At 44.2% G+C, this 20772-nt stretch overlaps 1 protein-coding gene across 1 annotated transcript; it reads right to left on the bottom strand.

Annotated features, from left to right (window-relative positions):
• Positions 1-18842: 18842 nt before the first annotated feature.
• Positions 18843-19838, bottom strand: LOC135193129 (nuclear transcription factor Y subunit gamma-like). The gene has a single exon (XM_064176627.1). The coding sequence runs from the start codon at positions 19751-19753 to the stop codon at positions 18932-18934; it is 822 nt and encodes a 273-aa protein (XP_064032697.1). The 5' UTR covers positions 19754-19838; the 3' UTR covers positions 18843-18931.
• Positions 19839-20772: the final 934 nt, after the last annotated feature.

The following is a 20772-nucleotide window of genomic DNA, read 5'->3' as shown; positions in this document are numbered from 1 at the left end:
AAGGCCTCTCACCAGCCTCGTCGCCCTTCTCTGGACATGCTCAAGCATCTCGATGTCCCTTCTAAACTGGGGGGTCCAGAACTGAACACAGTACTCAAGGTGTGGTCTAACCAGTGCAGAGTACAGGGGCAGAATGACCTCCCTGCTCCTGATGACCACACCATTCCCGATGCAGGCCAGGATGCCACTGGCTCTCTTGGCCACCTGGGCACACTGCTAGCTCATGTTCAGGTGGGTATCAATCAGCACCCCCAGATCCCTCTCTGTCTGGCTGCTCTCCAGCCACTCTGAGCCCAGCCTGTGTGTCTCCGTGGGGTTGTTGTGGCCAAAGTGCAACACCCTGCACTTGGAGCTATTGAAAGCCATCCCATTGGACTCTGCCCATCTGTCCAGGTGATCAAGGTCCCGCTGCAGAGCCCTTCTGCCCTCCAACTCAGTCACGTCTGCCCCCAGCTTAGTGTCATCTGCAAACTTGCTGATGACTGACTCGATGCCCTCATCCAGATCATATATGAAGATGTTAAAGATGAAAGAGGTAAACTGGAAAGGAAACTATGGATCATGTAACAAATGTCTGCCATATGATTCTCTGGATTTCCTTGTCCTTTTGAACATGTGATGGTTTGGGTGATATCTGCCCCACCCCTCCAACTTAAGAAAATCACCCAGACTAGACTCAGACAGCTGGAAGTTAAAGAATGAAGCTATATTTACAGCTTAGCACATTACACAAGCATATATACACAAGCATATATACAGTTATATATAAGTTAAAAGTAATACAGAAACACAATATCCTTCCCAGAAACAATCAGAATCCCCAGGAGGGCTTCTGACCCAGCCCTCCCTTCCCCATCCTTCTTTCCCTCCCTTCAGAAATAACCAGCTCAATGCACATATATCTCATGTGATAAATCTGGAGATCTGAGGTGAGATGTCAAAAAGACAACAAGAAGATTAGAAGAAAAAGGATTAGATCAGATTACATTTAAGGCAGAGACAGCCACAGAGACCAAACTGCCAGAAAGAAGGCATAGCCAGAAGTGAGAGTTGAGCAGTGTGTGAGAAGTTACTGTTTTATCTATATTTTGACTAGTTGCATTTCTCAGCAGAGGAATGGGTGATAAAGGGTTCTGTTGCTTTTCTTCTTTCTTCTCACAGTTAAGGATTTAATTTCTCTCAGTAAAATATTCCAAATAGGTTCAAACCAGCACAGAACATTTAAATTTTACTATGATTTTCTTTTATTATGATTGATATTTTTATTTGTTTTATAGAAAGTGTAATCCCTACAAAATCTCAATTTATTGAACCACAAGGGTTACCACTATATGTTTATCTATAAGCATCTACCATGCTGACTGATTAAATGCTTACCCCCAAAGAATTGCTATACCTTTTCTCTCTGTCTGCTCTGCTGTTCTGAAAGTGCATAGGATTCAGGTTCACAAGCCATCTAAGTGATATTCTTCTGCCATGGTCTAGTTGATTGGATAGGGCAGGGTGATAGGTTGGACTGGATGATCTTGGAGGTCTCTTCCAACCTGGTTGATTCTATGATTCTAACAGATGTTATGGGAAAAAATAACAAAGACATTGTATAGAAGTTTCTATATCACAAAAATTGCCCTGCATTTCAAATGAATGTCTAGCCTACTTCAGACCTGTAGTAAACTGTGAGTCATAGAAGGGCTATTTCATTTTCCTCTCTGCCCTAGCACTGTCCAGTTCTTGAACAAGGACACCAAGATGATGGATCACTTCTTACAGAATCACAGAATTATAAGAGAGCTCCGGACATCATTGTGTGCTATGAAGAGCATACCAGGATCTCGTGGGGTAGGAACAGGATACTAAGCTGGACCACAACATTGGACTTTATCAGAACCAATTTTGGCCTTTTTAAGCAATTACTAATGGAAATCTTGTGGGATAGGGTACTAGAAGGAAAAGGAGCCCATGGCAGTTGGCTAATATTCGAGAATCACATCTTCCAAGCCCAAGATCAGAGCATTCCAACAAGTATGAAATAGAGAAAGGGAGACAGAAGACACATGTGATTAGGTAGTGAATGCTGATCAAACTCAGTGGGAGAAGAGAGTCTACAGATCATAGAAAGAGGGGCTGGCCACGTGGGAGGAGTATGAGATTATTGTCAGAGGATGTAGGGAGGTAACTAAGAAAGCTAAGGCCTCCTTGGAACTCAACTTTGCAAGGGAAGTCAAGGACAACAGAAAGGAAAAAAACTAACACTAGAGGCCCACTGCTGAATGAGGTGGGTGCCTTGGTGACAAGAGGATACAAAGAAGGAAGAGCTACTAAATGCCTTCTTTGTATCCATCTACACTGCTGGAGACTCTCCTCAGGAGTCCCAGAAAAAATGTGACAAAGGAGGAGTTTTCCTTTGTTGATGAGGACTAGGTTGATAAGGACTGATTTAGGAAACAGTTCAGTAATCTGCTGTGACAGTTTGGGAGTTACCTTCCCTCACACTTTTATGAAATCATCCAGACTAGACTCAGATGGAAATTAAGGAAAGAAGCATTATATTTACAGCTTAGCACAATATACAAGCAGATATTCACAATCTATACAGCTATAGACAGAAATAGATAAGTTAAAAATAATACAGGAACACAACATCCATCCCAGCAATCAGACTCCTGAGGAGGTACTCCCAACCACCCTTCCACCTTCTTTCCACCACTCTATCTTATTCCAGAGTTTGCCTTATGTGCAAGGTGATCTTGGAGGGTCATCAAGGGGAGGTTAGAAAGCAGAAACATTAGTTATGTAGAAGCAGCCCAGGGAGAGAGAGGCACACACACATTGACTCTCCCACTTGGCCTTATCTATGTCTATGTTCTTCTTATACATCTCAGCAAGCCTATGAGTGAAGTAGACATCACCATTGTTTCCTTTTCACAGCCTGTAATCTAATTTCTCATTAAAATATTCCAGCTAGCCTCAAACTAGCATATCTGAACATTCAGAAATCCATGGGTCCTGATGGGATGTACCCTCAGCTGCTGAGGGAGCCGGCAGAGGACATTGTCAGACCACTCTCCATTATCTTTGGTAAGTCATGGCAGAGGAGGTGCCTGGGGACTGGATGAAGGCAAACATCATTGTGATCTTCAAAAAGTGTACGGAGCAGGGCTCAGGTAACTGCAGACCAGTCAGCTTCAAATCCATCCCCCAAAAGGTAATGGAAAAACTTACCCTCAGTGTTGTGCTTAGGTATATCAAGGACAAGAAAGTCATTAGGAGCAGTTAAGATTGTTTTACCAAGGGGAAGTCATGTCTGACCAATCTGATAGCCTTTCATGAGGACATACCCAGGTGGGTAGATGATGGTAGAGCAGTGGATGCGGTTTATCTTCATTTCAGCAAAGCATTCGACACCATCTCCCACAGCATCCTTGCAGCTAAACTGAGGCAGTGTGGTCTAGATGATCACACAGTGAGGTGGATTGCAAACTGGTTGAAGGAAAGAAGTCAGAGAGCTGTGGTCAATGGGATGGACTCTAGTTGGAGGCCTGTATCTAGTGGAGTCACTCAGGAGTCTGTACTGGGACCAGCACTATTCAATATATTCGTCAATGACCTGGATGAGGGAACAGAGTGCACTGTCAGTGAGTTTGTTGTCAACAGAAAACCGTTCTCCATTTTTTAACTGGAGTCCTGGCTAACTGGGGAGGTGCCAATGGATTGGAGAGTAGCAAATATAACACATATCTACAGAAAAGATGAAAAGGAGGATCCAGGAAACTATAGACCTGTCAGTCTGACCTCAGTACTAAGGAAGGCCATGGAGCAAGTAATCTTGAAGGCTACTCCATAGCATATAGAGAACAAGCAGGCGATCAGGCCCAGTCAGCATGGATTCATGAAGGGCAAGTCCTGCCTGACATATCTGATCTCCTTCTATTACAAGGTGACCTGGCTACTGGATGAGGGAAAAGCTGTGGGTATTGTCTACCTAGACTTCCAAAAAAGCCTTTGGCACTATTCCCCACAGAATTCTTATGGAGAAACTAACTGCTCATGGCTTGGATGAGCACAGCTCTACTGGATAAAGCACTGGCTAGAAGAAAAGGCCCAAAGGGTGGTCAGTGACGTTAAAGCCAGCTGGTAGCTGGTCACAAGTGACATGCCTCAGGGCTCAGTGTCAGGACCACTTTTGTTTATTAACTTTATTGATGACCTGAAAGAATGTGTCATCATTAAGTTTGCTGATGACACCAAGTGAGATGGCAGTGTTGATTTGCAGGAGAGTAGGAAGGCTCTACAGAGGGACTAAGATAGATTGGATTGATGGGATAATGTTAATGGCAAGAGCTCCAATAAGTCCAAGTGCCAACCAACGATACAGGTTTGGGGAACTGTAGCTGGAAAGCTGTTTGGCAGAAAGAAACCTGGGGCTTGTAACAGACAAACAAGTCAATATGAGCAAGCAGTGTGTCCAGGTAGCAAAGAAAGCCAATGGCAACCTGGCTTGCATTACAAATGCTGTGTCCAGCAGGAGTAGGGAGGTGATTGTCCCCTTGTACTTGTCGTGGAAGTCCCATAGGACCAAGATAGGCTTATAAATGCTTTGCCTTGCCTGGACATGTTTTTCTGCCTGCACCATAGGTAAACACAAAAAGAAACACAACAAACCTGGCACCATGAAGCCTGGCTTGCTCAGGGCCCAGGTTGTGTAACATGGTTGTGTAAGATACACACAATTGGCTTGTACCTGCCTAGTGCAAGGCCTGTGTGATTGCCATATTTGGAAGGTCCAGGCCTGTGGCTTTTGCCTATTATGGTGTGTTTTGGCTAACTGCCAAGCTGATCGGTCGCTCTGGTGGCCAAAGGGCTGTTAATCTCATCCCATATTTGATAAATAGAGGTAAACAACTTGCTCTTGCTTATGCCGTGCTTACCAGTTTATGCTTGCCTACCTGCCTGCATGCCTGCTTGCTTTGCTGCTATTTGCCTGTGTGATTTACATTCCTCTACGGAGACAGAGTCTCCCGTGGGCTCCCAGCCAGCCGTGGACACCTGCCTGCCACTGCAGTGAGTTACCAGGACTAGATCCTGTATTGCCTGCCTTTACCTACAGAGCTCATTCTCCCATGCAGTCGTGCACCCTATTGCACACCCTCTGCCTTATCACTGCTGGGTAAGCACCACTGCTGCAAGTTACCAGGAGCAGACCCTGGATTGTCTGCATGCTATCAGTCTGTGTGGCCAGCATGACACTGTGCTGGGACCGTACAGCATCCTGCTTCTGTAGCTGAAGGTTCTGCCTAGGAATCCCTGGACAGAGCATCCAGAAGAAGCCAGGAGAACAAGATGTGGTGGAGGGTTGCAAAGCTCTTATTTGGACAAAATTGTGGCTCAAAGGACCATAATCGCGAGGTCAAAAGCCCATGGCACCAGACCTGGGAACTGACTACAGCCGCTGTTTCTAGCTGTGGGAAGATTTCTCCCCCAGAGGGGAATAAGCTGTAAACATAGGCCGTTGTTATGGGAAAAGGACCTTGAGTCGAAAACACTGTGAGCACCCTACGCACACCTGCTGGGGGTTGATCCCTGCCAGCTCCTGGGGTGGTACCACAGGTTGTTTTGGTAAAAAATAGCCTATCTGTGCCTTACACATAACTTTGAGCCAATCTATATTGTTCACTTGTGTCAGCCCAAGTCTGGCTGGATACACCTCTTCTGGACACTATAAAAGATATTGCATTGTCTTAATAAAGCACTTGCTCTTGCTCTCACTCTCGCACTCGCACACACACATGGCACTAGCATTGTACTGATCACACGGCTCGGCATGGCATGGTTACACAGCCTACTCATCAGTGCTTCAATCCGCGTATCGCCAGCTTCCGGACCCAGCACCCAGCTTGGCCCGCACCCGCAGAGGCTCGGACAGCGCACTCTAATAATCCCTGAACTGTTCCAATCCATGATATTTGGGACCTTCAGAATTGACTACAGCCAGTGAGTAACTGAAAACATGATATAAGCCAGAATAATCTCTCAAAGCTTTCCAGTGGAAGTCTTTCAAGCCACAGACTCTCTTCCTAAATCTTTTCAAACCTTTGCTAAATCCCTAATTTGTTATACTTAAACATTCTGTAATAATAATCTCGCAAACCGCTTACAAAGAACTTGTGTGGGATAGTTGCAAATAGGTTTGGGGAAGGGGATTTCTAGTGTTTATAATATTAAATCTTTAAATTCTTTCAAATTTGGCCTTGTATTTCATTCCCCCAAACCCAGACAAACTCCCTCCGAGACAGAGAACAAGGCCACAGATAGTCTGCATCCTTTCCCCCTGAAGTGGGGAGGATTCCAGTCCCGGAGGGTGACTGATAATTAATCAGAATTTGTGAGTAAATGCTTTAATGCCTCTGTAATTTCTATTGCCTTCTGCCATAGAGCAGAAAGAGCTTGGGCCCATCTACTGGGCAAACAGCATGCTGACCCCAAGTGGCATTTGACCTCAGGGAAATTCCTCTCTCTGTTTGTTTGAATGTTTGCTAGTTATTAACAAGTTACTTGTCGGGGTCCAGAGGCTGGCGAGAGGTGAGATCGGGGTACTGAAGACTCGACAGAGCAACTTGTATGCATCAGTACAATTTTATTAGGGTAGTGCAGTGTCTTATATAGTGCTTAGAGGAGGTGTACCCAGCCAACCTGGGGCAGGCACAAGTGGACAGCACAGATTGGCTCAAAGTTATGTGTAAGGCACAGATAGGTTAATCCTTATCAAAACAGCCCATGGTTCCATGCCAGGGGGCTGGCAGGGCCTGCCCCCTGGAGCTGTGTCTGCCCCAGGGGCTGGCAGGGTCCAGCCCTCTGCAGGTGTGCATGGGTTACTCACAGTGCCTTCCAGCTCAAGGACATCTCCCATCACAAATTCTCATGTTTACAGCTCATGTCCCTCTGCGGGAGAAATTCTCCCACAATACCCCCTTCTTTTTCTTTGAGCAACCCACATCCAATCTTATATAGGCCGTGTTTGGTACAAGTGCAGGTCAATAATGCTAAAGTTAAGAGAATGCATCTGTTAAGAACCTATTTGCTAGTGGCAATAGTCTGGCAAACTGACCACCCAAGCTCAGCTAACAATCCCAAAAGCTATTTCTGCAAGTGACAGTAAGTCAAACGTTCAAAAACCTAAAAGTCCAGATGAACATCACAGCCACTGGAGAGTGCAAATCCGCCACGTCTTCGTTGGTTCAGTGTGGCAGCCGATGTTGAAGACGAGTTGGCTGTCCAATATTTCTCCTCAGACTCCCATAGTTCTGGTTTCACTCTGTAGTTCTCAGAAATCTCGACGTTCTCATCACACTCCTCAGCTATGGGTTGCGTCTGTCCATTGTGCTTTAAGAACTACTAGCCTCTAAATACAGTACAAAGATATGCCCTAGATGTTGCTTTCAGGCTATTCTATTAGGCTTTTTCCCACAGTTCTTCATTTGCTTTTAGATTTTAGGGCAGTGATTTTATACCTTGTAGAGCCCTTGCAAGAGACAAAAGTCACATTGGCATCTTGTGCCAATTTGAGTGGGCTTTGGCCATTACAAAAGGATGATAAACTGAATCTATTCCATTAAACCACAGTCACTGAAAACTCATGAAAATACCCAAATTTGTTAACCAAGAACAAAAACCTTATCATCCATACACACATAGCCATCATTTCAGTACTCCCTTCAGGATCTTGTCACAATTCTGCCATCTGAGCAGACATCCCCTCTGTGGGAGAAATTCTCCCACAGTTATTGTTTGATATTATTCCTAGAATGTCTTCTGTACCGTGTAAGAACAAATAGTAATATTAAAATACAGTGGTTAGAGGTGCTGAGAGTTCAGAATATTGAAATTAATAAATTGTATATTTTTATAGAATATCCTCTTGCACGAATTAATTTCTCCCCTCTGCCACAATTGGCATAGGCTGCAGAATCCCCTTCGCAACAGTACTTTACTCTGGTGAGGCCACATCTTGAGTATTGTGTTCAATTTTGGGCACTTCATTACAAGAAGGATGTTGAGGTGCTGAAGTGAGTGCAGAGGAGGGCAACAAAGCTGGTGAAGGGCCTAGAGAATAAATCGTATGAGGACTGACTGAGGGAGCTGGGGCTGATTAGTTTGAAAAAGTGGAGGCTGAGGGGAGATCTCATTGCTGTCTACAGCTATCTGAAAGGATGCTGTGGAGAGGCTGCTGCTGGTCTTGGACTAGACACTGGGAAGCATTTTTTCACAGAAAGAGTGGTCAGGAATTGGAATGGGCTGCCCAGGTAGGTGGTTGAGTTGCCAACCTTGGATGTGTTTAAAGGTCATTTGGATGTAGTATTTAGGGATATGGTTCAAGGGTGAACTTTGTAGAGTAGGGATAGAGGTTGGACTTGGTGATTCTGGGTGTCTTTTCTATATGGAATGCTCCTGATTCTATGATTCCGTGATTGTGGCCAAGAAGGTGAATACCATTCTTGGATGTATTAGAAGTGCCATGGTTAGTAGGTCAAGGGAGGCTTTCCTAGCCCTCTGCTCCACCCTGGGGAGGCAGCATTTGAAAGAGCATGTCCAGTTCTGGGCCACTCAGTTCAAGAAAGACATGAAACTACTTCAGACAGTCAACACAGTACCATAAAAATGTTTAAGGGAATGGAACATCTTCCTTATGAGGAGGGGTTTAAGGGGATGAGTCTCTATAGCTTGGAGAGGAGACTGAAGAGTGACCTCATTAATGTTTATAAATATGTAAAGGATGAGTGCCAAGAGGAGGGAGTCAGGCTTTTCACAGTGACATCCAGTGACAGGACAAGTGGCAATGGCTGAAATTGAGGCACAGGCAGTTCCATGTAAACATGAGGAAAACTTTTTTCACTGTGAGGGTGAAAGAACACTGGAACAGACTGTCCAGGTGGTTTGTGGAGTCTCCTCTGGATATATTCAAAGCCTGCCTCCCTGTGTTCCTGTATGATCTACTCTAGGTGATCCTGCTCTGTGATTGAGCTTACATCTACTGCTCCTCATCCTGTTTCTGAGTATCACTGAAAAGAGACTTGCTCCTTCCTCATGACAGCCACCCTTCAGCTATTTGTTGGTATTGATAAAGTCCTCTTCAAATTTCTCTTTTCCATACTAAACAGCCCCAGGTCTCTCAGCCTTTCCTCATGGGAGAGGTGCTCCAGTCCCTTAATCATCCTTACTACCTCGCCACTGAATTCTCTCCAGTGGGTCTCTATTCCTCTTGAACTGGGGATCCCAGAATGACATAAAATATTCCAGATGAAATCTAATTAGGGATGTATAGACAAGGAGGACAATCTCCCTCAACCTGCTGGATTGACTCTTCTTAATGCACCTGAATAAAGCATTTGCCTTCTTGGACATTGGGGATCATTGTTGTCCAATGGATAACTTATTATCACCAAGGACTCAAACGTTCTCTGTGGAGCTACTCTCCAGCATGTCAATAGCTAACCTGTACTGATTTATGATGTTAGTCATTCTCCTGGAGTCCTGTATACCCCTAAATTCCTCTCCTGCCATGACTTCCGGGGAGAGGGGAAGCCGCCTGGTTCCCCCCCCCCCCCCCACCTGCCCCACAGGCGTGGAAGGGGCTAAGCAAAGGGGTCCTGCCCGCATGAGGAGTGCCCCATGCAGTACCCACACTGGAATCGGGCTGGGATTGGCTGTGCGTTTTTGTGCCTAAGGAAGTGGTAACTCTGCCCTTTGTCTAGCGAGGGTATAAATATTGGGGGGCTTCCCGCCTTTGGGGGTTCCCGCCTTGGCGTTGGTCCTGCTTGGAGTTGGTTACTGCCTGAACCTTCGTGCCTGCCTGAGATTTCTCCCCCCGCCCTTGCCTGGTGCTCTGCTCCAAAGGGATTGCTTCACCCATTGACACCTTTTATAAGAGCTGAATATCTTTTAATGACTCTTTGGCAGCTTCTGCAGGAGAACGAGTGGGACAGGCCGTGATGAAGTCAGCCTGATCGTGAGTTATTTTGGCTCAGCTCTGCTTTATTAGTAAGAAAACCACTATAATTTAATGGCTAAAGCATTTCCCAACTTCTGACTTCCAAAATAGTCAGATTATTGATGGTATCCCTGTAGATAATTCTCAAGCAACTGAATCTGCTAATTAAACTAAATTAATCTTTGTATATATAGTTTTGGGGGTGGGTTTTTTGAAAAATAAAATAACTATTTTTGAATAAAATTCCCAACTCGGCCACACATTAATTCCTGCCTCCACAACAGTCATTCCCTAGTGCAAAACACTTAACCTTGCTGAACTTCATCAGGTTTGTCTTTGCCCATCTCTCCAGTCTGTCCAAGTCTTGCTAAATGGCAGCACAGATTTCTGGTGTGTCAAACACTCCTCCCAGTTCTGCATCATGAGCAAATTTGCTGAGGGTGCACTTTGTCTCTTCATCTAGGTCATTGATGAACATGTTGAACAAGGCTGAATCCAGCACTGACCTCTGGGGAGCACCACTAGCTACAGGTCCCCAGTTGGATTCTGCACCATAGATCACAATCCTTCAGGTTCTGTTGTTTAGCCAGTTCTCAATGCACCTCATCATCCACTCTTCTAAGACATGTTTTCTGAGCTTTCCCATAAGGATGTTATGAGAGACAGTGTCAAAAGCCTTAGTAAGTCAAGGAAGACAACTTCCACTGTTCTCTCTGCATCCACACATTCAAACACACCATCATAGAAGGCTTCCCCTTGGTAAATCCTTGTTGGCTGCTCTTGATAAGCCTTTTTTTTTTTCTTCCATGTGATTAGAGATGACATCCAGAATGAGCTGCTCCATCACCATTCCAGGGATGGAGTTGAGGCTGACTGGCTTTTATTTTCTTGGATCTACCTTCTTATAATTTTGAAGACTGGAGTGACATTATCTTTCTTTCAGTCCTTAGGGCACCTCTCCCATTCCTCATGATCTTTCAAAGACGATGTCCTGTGTATTTTCTGAGATACAGAAGGACAAGATAATTTGTTGACAGAGTGTGTTACTGGAAAACAACAAAAGAGACACTAAAATTATTACCTTAAATCTATATCTCAAATAGAGGTGTGCCTAAGAAGCAGGTGTATTTCTGTCCTTTTGCTTATAGCTTCTCTTATTGTAATTTCCCTCTGTCTCCTGTTCCAGTCCAACTGCTGCCCTCATCTGCTTTCTTTATCAATAAATTTCATGAGTTTTCATTATGCCACCACTTGACAACACGTATTCTGCCTTTGCATGCTCCACTTAGCAAACACCTCACTGATCAATACAGCAGCCAGCCCTCTGCATAGATCTCACTAGACAGAACAACCTTAAACCAATTTCAAGTTGCTCAACTACTGCCCTGCATCTCTTTGGAATCTAGAAGGAAAATTATAGAAAAGGCCTTGCTTGTTTCCTGAACAGAAAATGTCTGCTTCACCCAGCCCATGATATCTCTTTGGAAACTCAGCATGTACATGACAATTGATAGCGTAAAAAAATGTAGGAGTCAGTCTCTGATAATTTTTTTTCTGATGTCCCATGTCCTGAAATTTCAGACAGTTGTACTTTATTAAATCTGGACAACATTTTTTTGCAGTCTCAGAGGAAATTCACTCTGTGATTATTAGCTGGAATGTTAGCAAATGGCACCTCTTTTCTATACAAACATCTGAAATGGCATAACTGCATGAAGTTTGTCTGTCGTCTCATGCCCTTAAACACAGGCATAGACCCATGCACAAAGGCACTCACATACGCACTCAAATAAGCAGAGTGTACAGTGTACCCTTTTATTAATTCCCAGCATGAACATTCCATCCAGAAGCTGAGGTTGAGGGTCCCATAGTAGACATCATTAGAAAATTAATATTAAATATCATTGCCAGTGTCATCTGTTGCTTAAAACACTATTAGAAGAAAATAAAAATGCAATGCTGATGCAACATTATGTTTTAGGTAGAAATAGATCATGATACGAATGTCAAAACAAAATGTTTGAGGTGTGGGTTTCTTCCTTTTTTTCCCCCTTACTCTGCAGAAACATCATTCTTTCCATATATACCTGTCTCAGAAGCTCATGAAGCTCTTTGCCTGCCAATGCAACTTTGAACATCTTCAATAGTATACTCCTCAACTAGACATGGCACTTAAAGATAGAAGCTGAAGTTTTCTGACTTCTACAACTTCAATTTCACATGTACATCAGATTTCATCCCAGCTACAAACTCCAAACACAGTGTGTCACTTCAGTGTTGTCTAGTGCTAGACTCTGCATGAGCCATACAGATCTAATTTATTTCTTTTTGTCAGTTTAGTAATTGAAAATAACTCAATTACAGACAAATAACTCTTTTAGATTTGTCTGGTAGGAATTTGGTAGCAGGTGAGGAGTCTACCAGCAAGGCTTATGTAAGCAGCTTTGAGAAGCTCCCTCTATACTCCAAGTTGTCTTCTATGATCAGATGACCTGCCTAGTGGATGAGGGAAAGAAAGGTTGTGGGCATTTCAGCCTGGGCTTTTGTAAAGCCTTTGGCACCATATCTAACAGCATTCTTCTCAGGAAACTCATAGCCCACGGCAGAGACAAATGAACTTTTTGCTGGGTTAAAAACTGTCTGGAAGTCTAGTCTAAGAGTTGCTATATATGGAGTTATATAATAAAATCACAGAAATGTAGAATGGTTTAGGTTGGAGAGGAACTCAAAGGTCATCTAGTTCCAACCCTCCATCATAGACAAGGACACCTCCCACTAGAACAGGTTGCTCAAGGCCTCATCCAACCTAGTATTGAACACCTCCAGGGAGGGAGCAGCCACAACCTCCCTGAGCAACCTGTTCCAATGTTTCACCACCCTCACTGTAATAAACTTCTTCCTAGCATCCAGTTTAAATCTCCCTCTGCCAGTTTAAAACCATTACCCCTTGTTCTGTCATTGCAAGACCTTGTGAATAGTCCCTCCCCAGCCTTCTTGTAGGGCTCCTTCAGATACTGGAAGGCCACTACAAGTTCTACTCAAAGCCTTCTCTTCTGCAGGCTGAAAGCCCCCAACTCTTGTGGCATGTTCTCATAGGAGAGCTGCTCCAGCCTTCTGATCATCTTCATGGTTCTTTTCTGGACTCACTACAGCAGTTCAGTGTCCTGTGTTGAGAGCTCCAGAACTGTACACAGTACTTCAGGTGGGGTCTCACCAGAGATGGCAGCCAGTCACAAGTGGCGTTTCCCAGTTCTGTTTAATATCTTTATCAATGATTTGGATGAGAGGATCAAGTGCACCCTCAGAAAGTTTGCTGGCTACACTAAATAAAGCAGAAGTGTTGATTTCCTCAAGAGTAGGGAGGCACTGCAGAGAGGCCTGGAGAAATCAGTGCACTGAGAGCAAAGCAATAAAGTTTAAAAAGACTGAGTGCCAAGTCCTGCACTTTGGTCACAACAATCCCAAGCAACACTACACGCCTGGGGAAGAGTGGCTGCAAAGCAAGATGGTGGCAAAAGAACTGAGTGTGCTGGTGGATGGCTGGCGGATCATGAGCAAAACCAGTCTGGCCCTGTTGAAGCCACAGCTTGAGTACTGTGTCCAGTTCTGGAAGCCACAGTATAAGAAAGTTAGTGAGGTGCTGGAGCATGTCCAGAGATGAGCAAAAAAGCTGGTAAGGGATTTAGATATGTCATATGAGAAGTAACTGAGGGAGGTGGCATATTTTAGCCTGGAGAATAAAAGGCTAAGTGGAGATCTTATTGCTTGCTACCACTACCTGAAAGGAGGGTGTAGGGAGGGTGATGTTGCTCTCTTCTCCCAAGTAACTAGAACTAGGATGAAAGGAAATAGGTTAAAGTTGTGTCAGGAGAGGTTTGGATTGAACATTAGAAAAAAACTTATTTACAGAGAGTGAAGAAGCACTACAATAGGCTGCCCAGGGAGGTGGTGAAGATGACGTTTGCCGAAGCGTTCAAGAAGCATGTGGATGTGGTGCTTGAGGATATAATACAGTGACTATGGTAGCTAGGTTATGTTTGGATTTGATGGTCTTCAAAGTCTTCACTGATTGTAATGATTCTATGACTCTATAATTCTGTAAGTCAGACCTGCCTCTGGCCAAGATTAAGTCAATCAGCAGATCTGTGACAAAGTATTTAAAAGTATTTTTGTTTTGGAGTTTCTGTTTGGGAAAGGAGTGAGATATGAGAGAGGCAACAATGTGAATACCCAAGTCATGTAGTTGTGGAAAGAGAAGGAGATGTGTGCTGAGGAAGCCATTGATCTTTAGATCATGGTGAGAAAGCAGACTGAGCCCTTGTAATCCTTTGTTCTCAGATTCCAAAGGGGGTCTGTTCCCCATAGACCCATGCACAAAGGCACTCACATACGCACTCAAATAAGCAGAGTGTACAGTGTACCCTTTTATTAATTCCCAGCAGTTACATGTATACCTACCCAAATGCAATCATAGAAACAAAGATCCACTAGAAGTTACTGCTTTTCTCCATTGTAGCTATGCTGATAGGATGTTGGTAGGAGTGATTCTTCACAGGCGTCCCCATGGAGGTAATCATGGCCCTCAATACCACACTGCCCAAGCTCCTGGGGAGAAGTCTCCCATTTTATTGTATTATGGTCTGTCTTGGGTTCAAATGCAAGTTCCCAGAGACTCTTATAAATTTAATAGACCCAATGACAATTTATAGAATTTATAGAGTGCCCTCCCCTCTTCCCCCTCCTTTCCCCAAAAGACAGGGAGAGAGATAAAGGTAGGGACACCCAAATAAATCAATCTCACTCGATTTGGAAGTTAAAAAAGGAAAAGTTTAACAATAACTTAGAAAAAGGGATTGGAGGTAGGGGAGTTTACAAAGGATAAGGAAGGGAAAAACAGCAAAATACAAACAGGGATAGATACAACCCGAGTGTGTGATGGTGTCTCTGCCTCGTGGCTGCCACGTGGTGTGCTGGTATGCAGTATCAGTGTGTGTGTGATCATGAACACAGGAAAAAGAGAAAAAGGGAAGAGACAGGAAACTCCTGTCTCTTTTATACCACAGGAAGTGGGGGGAGTGGGCTAACCATCACCTGGAGTGTGGCCCACCCCTGGGGAGGGGCCAAGACCCCTAGGGTCAGGTTCAGGGTCACTCCCCCAGGAGTGTTAACCCTATACATGGTCCAACCTCTGTCCCTGCACGTATGGCCAGCATGCGCAGGAAGAGGTGCCAAACTCCACCTCCATGCACATAAGACCAAAGATTTATAGTAATCCCCCGTTTTGGGGTTCAATTGGGTAATGAATATATGAATCCCATTTGCATGCAGAATTTCAGAAAAGCAGAGAGAAGAGAATCTCAGAAGTCCTCTCAGAAGTCCTTTATTGCAGCATTGCAGAATCCCCAGCACTACAAAGTATCTATAACAGAATCTTAATCCATCCCTTACAGAAATAATCCCAGAAGCCTTTAGCAGAAGAATTAGCTAGCAGATGTAGAAGTCCCAAATATATCCCTACCAGAATCCCTAACCCTCAAATTCTACCCATTTAAATACACTTTCTTATCTTGCAATTAACCAGTAGAACCCAGCCCTGTATACAAATTCAAGCATTCCCCTATCAAAGATGCCAGTATGTCTGGAATGCTGGCTTCTGCAGGATATTTTGCCTGGCTCATGCAAACAAATTTTCAGATTGTAGTTGGTTTGCTAGGAAATATTTTGAAATCCTGTGTGTTCTGCATGTGTCCCTGAAGTTCATGTTTACAGAAGAGCAGATGAAACAAAGGCTCTTGTGCATGCATCCATTTTGTCTGGGAAGGGTGGGGGTGCTGCAGGCGCTAGTGGCATTTGTTACTAAATTCCCAGCTGTTGTTTCCCAACCAGCCTTGCATGTTTTCCCAATCAGCCTTTCCTCCAATGCTGTCTCCTGTCAGTTTCTTATCTTCAGCCTACACATTCTAAAGTATTTGTCAGACAACGGTGTACCATTTGTCAATTAATCCATTCTAATACATGGCCTGTTAATTTGTCCTAATATATCCTTAGAGACCAACACTGGAGCAAAATCCTGTCTACAGCCTGTGGAGGTGCCAACACCAGAGAAGGAAACTGCCTGAAAGAATTTGCATCTGAGGGGGAAGCCTGTGTGAGTAGTCTGTCTCCAAGAGTAACACAGTCTGTGGAAAATACCTATGCAGGTAGGAATAAATCAGTGAGACCTGGAAAAGACAGAGAAGTAGGCCCAGATGAATCTCAAGAGGTTCAACAAGGCCAGATGCAAGGTCCTGCACCTGGGTCAGACAATTCCCATTGTCAATACAGTCTGGGGGATGATTTGATAGAGAGCAGCCCTACAGAAAACGACATGGGGATACTGGTGAACAAGAAACCAGACATGAGCCAACAATGTATACTTGCTGTCCAGGCCAGTTATATTTTGAGCTGCATCAAAAGAACTGTGGTCAGGAGATCAGAAGAAGTGATTTTGCCACTCTATTCTGCTCTGAGGTTGCTTTGTTACCAGCTGAATGGGCTTAAACCAGAACAGTAAGTCAAAGGCTTAGAAACCTGTAAATGAAAGGAGAAAATGTTGGATTTATTTATTAATTTTATTGAAGTGTTGTGATTTCACTTGCTATTTGAAACTACTTTTAGTGACTTTAGAAACTATTTGACTCTAGAGACATAGATGGAAAACAAAAGCTACTAGAAAATATTTTATTAATGAAAGTGATGATTACCAGTGCTATATAACTCCATTTCTACTTTTCCCCAGAAAATATAAATGATCTTATACAGAATAGGCAGTTAATAACATTACAGGGATAAATGGTCCAATTTTTCTATCTGACATCCTTGTTAACTGTATGAATCCAATCAAGTACTCAAGATCCTTGTAAATGAACTATCACAGACTAACCTGGGATTTCAACATTGCAAACATAATGATTAGCAACTTCCTGGAACCTCTAGGAAAAAAAAACACACACACACAAAAAAAAAAAAAAAAAAAAAAAAAACCAACAAAACCAAAAGCCTACAAGAAACCAAAACCTTTCTTTAATTCTGTATTTTCATTGTGTAAATTAAGCCAACATGCTTTTATCTTTCTCTGCCTAACAAAACACAAGTGGAAAGGAGTCAAAGACAGAAAAATGAAAGCAAAAGAGGTAACTATCATTCTGGTGCTTATTTGGGACGTAAGTCAGTCTCATAAAACAATAAACACTAAGTCACTGAGTTTCCATAAACCGTCATGTTGCCAAATAAAAAAAAATACTTGGTTTATATCACCCTCCTCCTTGTCTTTTAAAGTAACCCCATACACAATTAAGTAGATAATGCCATATACCATAGCAAGACTGTGTTATCAAAATACTCTATTTAGGTCCTAAACGGCACCTACTCTGTTCCGGAAAACTAAATCTCTTCTTTTAATTTAACTCAATGTATTCATTTAAAATAATGTTGTGGGTTTAAGTGGAACAGATTGCTTTTTTACCTCCTCCAAACAGGCAAAAGAAAACTTCTCACTCAGAGAATTGGATAATTGGAAAATTTAAATGGAGAAGCAATTCTATAGCGATACAATGCTATAGCGATATAGTGCAAAGCATATAAAATACAAAGAAATGCATAGTCTAGCCTTAATGGGGCTTAACACAGAAGCTCATTAAGCCAAAACTTCACACGAAATTCCCTTTACACCAGGCCAAAATCCCCAAGTTTCCATGCTTTTGCCCTGCCCCTCTCCCTCCTGTTCCAGTACCACTCCATTTGTGACACAGCACAAAATTCAGCTAGACAACTCCAGGCCCCAGTTAGGCAGCTCCAGCCCTAATTGGTGACATTGCCATGGTTGAATAGGCCTTATTCCCCTGCCAGAGAGATAAGAACCTGCTCATAATTCCCAGGAGGAGAAAGAAAGGAAAAAAGGAAAGAATATAACTTTTCAGATGTATTTATAGGGAAGCAGGACTTAAGGGTATGAAATCGAAAGATTACACTTTCCAATACACCTCCTAGACTTTTCTAGCTTCTGGAGGTCTGAAACTCTGTGGTGCTCTTAAAGGCATCTAGCCTCAAACGGCCACAAATAAGAACAAATTTTGTGCAATGCAATGACAGTAAAAGGCAACAGAAATTTACAAAGTCCTAATATTTATTAATATTGACATGCAAAAACATGTATTTGTTTCCTTGCTGTGAATATTCTACCCACTCCTTTATATTTAACTTGAGCTCTTGCAATCAGAGAGACTTATTTCTGCTGAATGAAATTTGAATTCTTCACACCTCTCTTGTTAAAATGTATGATCTGACTCAGTTCAGTCTTCAATTATTACAAAATCTAGACATAACCATCCTTCTACTTAGCCAAGCCTATTTGATATGATAAAGAAACATAGGCTAGATGAATACAGTGCTCATTTACATCAGTGGATGACAGGATGAAGTCAAGATAGTCTTACAACTAATAGAGTTTCACCCCCTTATATCTCTGATTAAGAGAATTCTCGATAATAGGTGGCTACTGCTGCGTTCAGTTTAAGTTTTAAACATTCTTCTGCCGTACAAAATCCTGACTTTCAATACAGACACCTACAGACACCTTGACTATAGATCAGAGCAGAATTTGATGTCTGAAAATGTTGGAGAATTTCTTGCTAACAGGACATGAAATGGTAAACATGAGCAACCCGTGCTGGGATGTGTCCTTGAGCCCATCTTGGGAGTTAAGATACCAGGCACACGGTAGCACCCCCCACATGCAGCTGCAGGGGGTGGAGTGCCAGCTGCATGTGGGCAGAGTTAGCCAGCCCCAGAGGCTGACCCTCAGATCGTTATCACAGAAGCAGATGTAGGCATCAGGCCAGGTTGGTGTGGTAAAGGTCAGGCTGGTTTGGCTCCATGCAGGGAGAAGATCTAATGCAGTGTCCCCCTTCAGTCCCCTGTCACCTGCGTGGCTTGGCCGTCTGAGGTCTGGTTGGTGGACTGGATGAACATGGGCTGGGTGATGTCCTGGCCTGCAGGCATGGTCACTTGCTGGATCTGGTAAAGTTGCTGTCCATCTGTGAACTGGCTGAACTGCTGCTGTCCTTGCTGGACTTCTGTCTGTGTTATTGGGATCTGTTTAATCTCCCCAGTGTTGGTGATGATTTGCTGCATGACCTGCATGGTCTGCCCAGTGCTGCTCTGTGCCTGCTGGCTCTGCCCTTGGGGTTGGGCCTGCACGATCTGGACCTGTTGACCTTCTCCAACCTGCATGGTCACAGGGGTGCTCTGTCCCTGCTGAGGCTGGGCAATGATGATCTGTCCTGGCTGGATGGTTGTTGTAGAGGTGGTGGTCTGCTGGCCCTGCTGCTGGCCCTGAACCTGCACTGCAGCAGGCTGCTGAGCCAGGGTGAAGTAATACTGCACAGGCTCGGCAGGGGTGACAGCCTGACGGACTTCCTCCTGTCTCTTTGTAGGCTTCAGCTCATCTCTTGGGATGATGTCGATGAGGAAATCGAACTGATCAAACTTCGTGATGGCCACAGCGATGTCGTTCCTCTGCAGAGTCCTCGTCTTGTTGTCTTCTGTGTGTATCCAGGCTCTCAAAGTCAGTTCTGTTATGAATATCTGAGCTGCCTTGGCAAACAGCACAGGAGCTTCTGCACTGATCATCTTCACATCTTCATCCAGCTTCATGATCTTCTTGATGCGAGCCAGAGGCAGCTCCTGGACTCTGAAGTCTTTCACGGTCAGGTTGCGGATCTCCTCCATGACTCATGGACAGAAGGACTGGAGGCTTTGCTGGGCATCACTGTTGCCAGCTGTGCCAAAGCCACCATCTGTGGACATCCTGGTAGCCGGTTCCTCCACCTGTAGCCGTTGGGCTGTGGAGCCGCCGTGACCGGGCCACAATCACCGCTAGCCCTGCCTGACGATCGGGGGGAGGTTGCGGCAGGGGGCGGTATATGGTATATTACCTTATCCATGCCTCACATGTAACCCTGTACCCTCTATATGTAACCAATCTTAGTTGAGCACGCCTCTTGCAAGAAAGCATATAAGTCTCTGCATCACAAAAATAAAATGGACTATGATCATCTAACCATATTGGTGAACAAAGAGTCGTTTTACACAGGTGCTCCACCGGCAAATGGCTCCTGAACAGTGAATCAGGCATGCGGGCCAGACCACAGCAGGCCTGCAGGGGGAAAGACCATGTTCAAGAGGGCCGGCGTTGGCAAACATGCCAATCACCCTGCAGACATTTTTGTATCGAAATCTAATGTCAGCCAATAACACCAGACCGGAGGGTGTTGCCCGAGCAAGGGGGGCAATAGCTGGATGCTCAGGGCCGCAGCTGGGCACTCCAAGTTAAACAGGTAAGGCCGCTATGGAAATGGACGTGGCACTGTCCCCGCTGATGTGTTTACTCTCTGAGAGAGACGTTCCATCAGACGTGAAAAAGCTCCATGAGCTGAGCACATAGGAGGTTAGAGGACTCTGTGTACCGGATCTAGCCAGAGCACTGGAGAGACATGGGAGACTCACTAGGGACTGAATTGCTGATGACAGTAGAGCTGTTAAAATTGCTCAAATGCACAAATCCGCCTGGCAAGATGTAAATCATTGCCTTAGCAGACAAAAAAATGCTGCTGACAGGCAAAATGGCTGCCTCATTGTCTCATTAATAGCATATGTGCCCTCTCCTGGGTCATATTCCTTGTGGTTTAGTTGTTTCATTAGCCAAGTAATATCCTCAAGAATTAATTCACCTTCTTTGGTACACCCTG

The sequence above is a fragment of the Pogoniulus pusillus genome, chromosome Z, assembly GCF_015220805.1.
Source record: "Pogoniulus pusillus isolate bPogPus1 chromosome Z, bPogPus1.pri, whole genome shotgun sequence".
In the NCBI taxonomy this organism is placed as follows: domain Eukaryota; kingdom Metazoa; phylum Chordata; class Aves; order Piciformes; family Lybiidae; genus Pogoniulus; species Pogoniulus pusillus.
Note: the sequence above shows the minus strand (reverse complement) of the source record. Positions and strands in the feature narration are given on the sequence as shown.

Coding starts and splice junctions, on each gene's coding strand:
- LOC135193129 (XM_064176627.1), bottom strand. CDS start 19,753: ATGGAGGAGATCCGCAACCTGACCGTGAAAGACTTCAGAGTCCAGGAG.